We start from the raw sequence: 6,685 nt of genomic DNA on the forward strand, positions 1-6,685 counted from the left end.
GGGAATCTGTGCTACCTAATGTGGGGAAACTATGCTACCTAATGTGGGGAAACTATGTTACCTAATGTGGGGAATCTGTGCTACCTAATGTGGGCAAACTTTGCTACCTAATGTGGGGAAACTATGTTACCTAATGTGGGGAATCTGTGCTACCTATTGTGGGGAAACTATGCTACCTAATGTGGACAAACTATGCTACCTAGTGTGGGCAAACTATGCTACCTAATGTAGGGAATCTATGCTACCTAATGTGGGGAAACTATGCTACATAATGTGAGGAAATTATGCCACCTAATGTTGGGAATCTATGCTACCTAATGTTGGGAATCTATGCTACCTAATGTGGGTGGCTTGAATGAGCTGCGGCATATGGGAGGCCTTAATAAATAATTAGAAACTTATACAGCAAGTGACATATGGAGGTCCACCTGAGTAAGTGACACATGGAGGGGGGGGGGGCATGACAATTGATGTTTTGGGAGGGGGGGGGCACAGGCACATTCTTTGCACAAGGGCCCTCTGCTGTCTGTGTCCGCCCCTGGGTATAGAATAAGGGGTAAAGTGGAACATACAACAAATGCAGTTTTTTTTTTCTTAATTTTTTTTTAATGAAGTAAACGGGATAAAGGTAAGCAATGACTTTTCCTCAGTCTGAAGCGCGGTCCTCATCGGCAGGAAGCAGTGAGGAGGAGGAGGATGACGGAGGTTCTGATTCCATCTCTGCTTCTTTTTCGTCCCTCTCTATATATAGGGCCGTGGCCATGAAGAAGGCCCCTCCGATGACTGCCATTATGGTGCAGGTCATGAGGGCATACTCCAGGCTGCGGTATTTCAGAAGAGGGGATTTGGCATATCCTCGTTCGTAGGTGTCAGATATTAGGCCGATGAGGTACGGGCTGCCGGCGTCACCTAGGAGGTGATAGATTGTCATCTGCACGGCCAGGGCTGAAGATCTCCTCCACGGAGTTACTACTTTTAGTATAATGTCAGATATGAGGGTGAAATTTACTGACAGAAGCGTCTCTCCGATGAAGATGAAGATGTTGGTGGCAACGAGGCTGATGTTGCCAAAAGTCAATGCCAACAGAAGAAAAGGGGCGGAGAGCATCATCGCGCATCCACACACAAGCGGGTCCGCCCGTGGGTTGGATTTGCGATATCTTTTACTTATCTCCGTCCCTGCTGCAACTCCCAGAATGCCGGAAACGACTGTAACCACACCAAATATTAGAATGTCGTGATAGTCACATTGTTCAGCACGGCAAGGGTCCTTCTCTTGTAGGAGTGTTCGTGCGTGGGTCAGGTATGACGGACCCCATACACCTATGGCTCCCACTATGAAGGATACAGCCGTCGATCCCATGGTGGTTAACATGAAGCTTCGATTTTTAAATAGTTTTTTCAGATCTGTCGCCCATTTGGCAAACTTCTGGGATTTGTTGTTCTTCTTCCCGTTTGTAGTCGTTCTTGGAAGCTCCTTTGTGACCAAAATCATCAAAGCCACAGCTATGAGGCCCAGGCCAGGGGTGACCCGAAATGTCCAGTGCCAATCGCCCCTTGCTGCATCAGTCACTTTGGGCCCGATGATGTATCCTAGTCCGCAGCCTACAGGTATGACGGAGTAAAACACGTTCAGCATGCGGGTCCGCTGGTCACTTGTAAAAAGGTCTGCAATGATGGAGGGGGCGATGGTGCAGAAAGTCGCCTCTCCGGCTCCAACCAGTCCACTCGTCAGCAGGAAGAGCAGGAAATACCCGTCAGGGATGAATGACAGGGTAAGTGTCATGCTCAGCCAAACGATGACTCCTGCGCAAACAATATATTTCTTATTACAGTGGTCGCCCAAATATCCGGCAATTGGTGCGACCAGCACGTAGCTTCCAATGAACAATGTATTCAATAAGCCGGACAGACTAGCATTGGTGTCATATGCTTTCTGTATATAAGGCAGCACCCCCGCCACGCTGGAGCGATTTGCATAAATGAGCAAATTAACAAAGGCGAGGATCACTACGGTGATGATGGAACGTGCGGTGGACATCACGCTTAGAGATGGCAGGTTCTGCATCTCAGGGATATCGCCCTTTTCTACATCCATATCACTATGGTCCTCCATTGCTTCCTCCTCCTCCTTCAGCAATGGGTCTTGTGGAGAGGCCATGGTCACAGGTCAGAGCCTGAAAACACTAGAGAGAGAGAGAGATAAGTGAAGACATTAGACAGCATGTCATCATTCCTGTCATTATACAATAGATCCTTCATACAGAGCAGAAATGTCCAGCACAGAACCACAAGATAACACTAAGACCATCGCAGCCTCAGAAGAAGACGCTTCTCTATAAGTGTTTTATATGGAGACGTCTTCCCTGAGGTTACCAATGTCTGATAACCCTGAACCTGTCCGGTCCTAGTAAGATTTGTAAAGTAATGGATACCAATTGAGTCTTTAATATCAATTTACTCTGGATATGTAATATTGTGATAGGAATTATTCACTATTTGTCTCCCTATTTGTTTTTAATTTTCCATGTGTTGTTCACATGTTTTAGATTGTATTGTTCGTATTTAGTTATAATTCTTATTTTTTTGTTTAAGATATATCTTTGTACACATGGCATTATAAGACACACCGTTACCCTATGATATGAGTCTCGCATTTTAGTATGGAGGATACAAAGTATTGTAAGAAGTACGGACTGCTTGAAGACCATTAAGTGAACCATGGCAGTCAGACTGATCTTCAAAAAAAGAAAAAGGAAAAAAAAAAAGGAAATAAATTGGACAGTATGGTAGTGAAAGGAATTGTAGTGGGGTTTTGGATTTGTTTGGGTTTTATCTAAATGCCACATAGATGGCTGTATATGCACTTTAATTATACTATATTATGGGGATTTGTCAGTAATGAATATTGATATGATACACATGGATATTTGCACTTTATGTACAGCACCTTAATTATCTTTGTAATATGTTATATAGTATCTAATAATCTCTTTTTTTGCTTTTTTGTGTTTTTTTCTTTTTTATATTATTATTTTTGATATGCACCTTGCTTATTTAACACGATTTATCTCAATATTGGGTTAATATTACACTGGGTCTGTTTCACTCCATATATGTTCTTACGTGTATATCATTGTATGGTCTGTCCTATGGATCCATGCAGATGTCTGCCTAGAGTAGTTCGTACGGCTGTGTTGGTTCAGTGCGCATGCGCGATATGTTGATATCCGAGATACCGCCCTCCGACGCGACCGTGGCCGTAGTGCGCATGTCCGGAAATTTACTTCTTTCGGGCATGCGCATAGCGGTGTGGACGCCGTAAGTGGGGCGGTTGTTTACATCCGGAAGACTATTATCGCATGCGCCGGAAGAATCGTCCACAGCTGTAATTAGTTGTAAGTAATAGCGAGCACTATAAAGTATGTGGTGCGGTGTTGTTTCAGTAGTACCTCTTGACAAAGGGAAACCGAAACGATCGTAGGGGTCTGGGCTCTGCAATCTTACATGGGTAAGCTTACTACATGCACTTTACCTTACTAGTCTTTTTGTCTCTTTGCAGTCTGCATGGATCCATAGATAAGCGCCTGCGCTATCATTACATTATCACACTATTACTGCTCAATACTATATTTTTGTATATATATGCACATGTAAGTTGAAATTTACTTTTATTCACTTACACTAATTTATAACTTTTTTATACCCACAATTGTGGTTAGTGTATACTTTGAATACCGTATATATAGCACTTTAGTAGCAATAATCAAAGATGCAGCGCATTTCTCTTAGAGACTGAGACACTATATTAATTGATTGTTACATTATAACATTTGGTAGCCCATAGCAGCTTGCAGTAGCCCTCTTTTTTGTACTGGAACCTTACCTGATCCCAATTTCAATTTTTGGCGTCTGTTCACACTATGTTTTTTAAAATTTGTACTAATAAAATCATGTTTTTAATTAAGGAATTGTTTGAACTCGATTCTCTTTTTGTGTACATAATATCTGATAACCCTGAACCTGTCAGGTCCTAGTATTATCTGATAACCCTGAACCTGTCCGGTCCTAGTAATATCCAATAACCCTGAACCTGTCCGGTCCTAGTAATATCCGATAACCCTGAACCTGTCCAGTCCTAGTAATATCTGATAACCCTGAACCTGTCCGGTCCTAGTAATATCTGATAACCCTGAACCTGTCCGGTCCTAGTAATATCCAATAACCCTGAACCTGTCCGGTCCTAGTAATATCTGATAACCCTGAACCTGTCCGGTCCTAGTAATATCTGATAACCCTGAACCTGTCCGGTCCTAGTAATATCTGATAACCCTGAACCTGTCCGGTCCTAGTAATATCTGATAACCCTGAACCTGTCCGGTCCTAGTAATATCTGATAACCCTGAACCTGTCCGGTCCTAGTAATATCTGATAATCCTGAACCTGTCCGGTCCTAGTAGTATCTGATAATCCTGAACCTGTCCGGTCATAGTAATATCTGATATACCTGAATCTGTCCCAGTAATGGCGGATTATAAGGGCTTGGCTGTATGGTCACTGGGCCATGTGAACTTCATACTGTAGATACAATTGGGCTATCCTGCTATATACATTTACTAATAATGAACCTACCCCACCTCATTGGGATCTATCTGTCCCCTATATGAGTTGATTTGAAAATGTTCCCTTTCGGAGTACCCAGAGTATTTCTATTGTTAGTACACACAGAATTCTATTACATAATATTATATTTCTGCCCTAATCTTTCTGTCATTCTTTTACTACACCATCAAATCTTTCTCATAGACTTATATCTTTTAGAACTTCATGAATTAGGACTCTTTTTCTTGGGGGCTTTTTTGGGCATAATTGCATTTTAGCAGTTTTGCAAGAAAAAGCTCTGGTCATGATACTATCTGTGCGTTTTATTATGTTTAATGCCTAAGCCAAGTATTGTCACAATGCTATGAGAAATATAACTTTTGTTATTTCTTTTGGAAATTAATTTTCTAAAAAAAAAAAAAGCAACAACAATAAAAAAAAACTGTCAAACAAAAAGCCCTGTGTATGTATGAATAGAAGAGGCTGAGACTTACCTTGTGGTTCTCTCTTCAGACAAGGAACGGTCAAAATCTTGAATTCTCTATCGCAAATAGAAACTCTCTAACAAACACTTTGCACCACAGGTTGTGAATGCAAAACACACTGAAGAGACTGCAGCCGGCGCGCACCTCCTTGTACAGATTACGGTGACATCATCACAAGCATGTGTGACATCACAGGGTTCTAAACCATCTTCAGGTATGTGTATATCTGTATAGTAAATGTGAGTAGCCGTATTAGTCCAGTGATGCAGATTGTAATACCTTTTTTATTGCACTAACAGAATTTTGTAGAGACAAACTTTTGGGATTCCTCCCTGATAATTTATAAAGTCCTTTGATCATTAGTCCTTGTCTATTGGACTTGATAAAGGGCGGAATCCTGAAAGCTTGTCTCTACAAAATTCTGTTAGTCCAATAAAAAAGGTATTACAAGAGACTGCAACATATTTTTTGATTTGTGTGTGTATATATATATATATATATAGTTCCAAGCGTGAGTAGGTGCCTCCAGCTAGGGTCCGTGTCCAGGATTCTGCATACGTAGTTCCAAGGAAAATGCTGTGGCACTCAAGGTATGGTGAAAAAACGAAAACTATTTATTCATCCCAAATGTGCAAAGAGCGACGTTTCGATGGTCTCACACCATCATTATCAAGCCACTTGCACATTTGGGATGTATAAATAGTTTTCATTTTTTCACCATACCTTGAGTGCCACAGCATTTTCCTTGGAACTACGTATGCAGAATCCTGGACACGGACCCTAGCTGGAGGCACCTACTCACGCTTTAGGAGTGCTGCTTTCTTCTTTGACATATATATATATATATATATATATATATATATATATATATTAACCTCTTAAGGACGCAGGGCGTATCCATACGCCCGTGGGAATTCCGGTCCCCACCGCTAGCCGGTTGGGGACCGGAGCCGGATGCCTGCTGAAATCATTCAGCAGGCATCCCGGCATATCGCCCAGGGGGGGGTCATTATGCCCCCCCATGTCGGCAATGGCCGCAGATCGCTGGACAATTCAGTCCAGCGATCTGCGGCGATTCCGGGTCAATCGGGTCTCCAGTGACCCTGAATTACTGGCTGATTGGGGCCGTCTCTGACGGCCCCGAACAGCCAGAGCCTGCAGGGGTGAGGTGGCACTGGTGCCACCACACGATCGCCCTGATTCGTCGGCCGGATTACCGGCCGACCAATCAGGGCGCCTGCTGCGGGTGTCACTCCCGCACCCGCTCCGCCCCTCTTCCGGAGGACGTGAGTGGGAAGACGGACCCGGGTGCTGGGGACCCCGATCCCCGGCGTCCATGTTGGGATCGGGGCCCCAGGAGCGACGGCCGCAGCGAGGGACAGTCCTGCGACGGAGCGGCAGCAGGAGGTGAGTTACAGCCTCCTGCTGTTGCTTAGCAACAGCTCCCAGCATGCAAAAAGGGCATGCTGGGAGCTGTAGTTATGCAACAGCAGGAGGCAGACCACCACAACTCCCAGCATTCCCTTATGGGCATGCTGGGACTTATGGTTTTGCAACAGCTGGAGGCACATTTTGTCTATGGAAAAGTGTACCTTCAG

At 43.7% G+C, this 6,685-nt stretch overlaps 1 protein-coding gene across 2 annotated transcripts; it reads right to left on the reverse strand.

Moving 5' to 3' along the window:
* Positions 1-622: 622 nt before the first annotated feature.
* On the reverse strand, positions 623-5,195 carry LOC130284532 (protein spinster homolog 1-like). Of its 2 annotated transcripts, none has more exons than XM_056534962.1 (2): positions 5,097-5,195; positions 623-2,186 (listed from the first exon to the last, which is right to left on the reverse strand). In XM_056534962.1, the coding sequence occupies exon 2, from the start codon at positions 2,159-2,161 to the stop codon at positions 647-649; it is 1,515 nt and encodes a 504-aa protein (XP_056390937.1). In that variant the 5' UTR covers positions 2,162-2,186; positions 5,097-5,195; the 3' UTR covers positions 623-646. The 2 variants fall into 2 exon arrangements, with proteins under 2 accessions (XP_056390937.1, XP_056390939.1); XM_056534964.1 differs by lacking the exon at positions 5,097-5,195 and adding an exon at positions 4,508-4,539.
* Positions 5,196-6,685: the final 1,490 nt, after the last annotated feature.

The sequence above is a fragment of the Hyla sarda genome, chromosome 8 (assembly GCF_029499605.1).
Source record: "Hyla sarda isolate aHylSar1 chromosome 8, aHylSar1.hap1, whole genome shotgun sequence".
NCBI classification, from domain to species: Eukaryota; Metazoa; Chordata; class Amphibia; order Anura; family Hylidae; genus Hyla; species Hyla sarda.

What these genes read in the sequence shown, in the direction of transcription:
- LOC130284532 (XM_056534962.1), bottom strand. Translation starts at nt 2,161, where the DNA reads ATGGCCTCTCCACAAGACCCATTGCTGAAGGAGGAGGAGGAAGCAATG.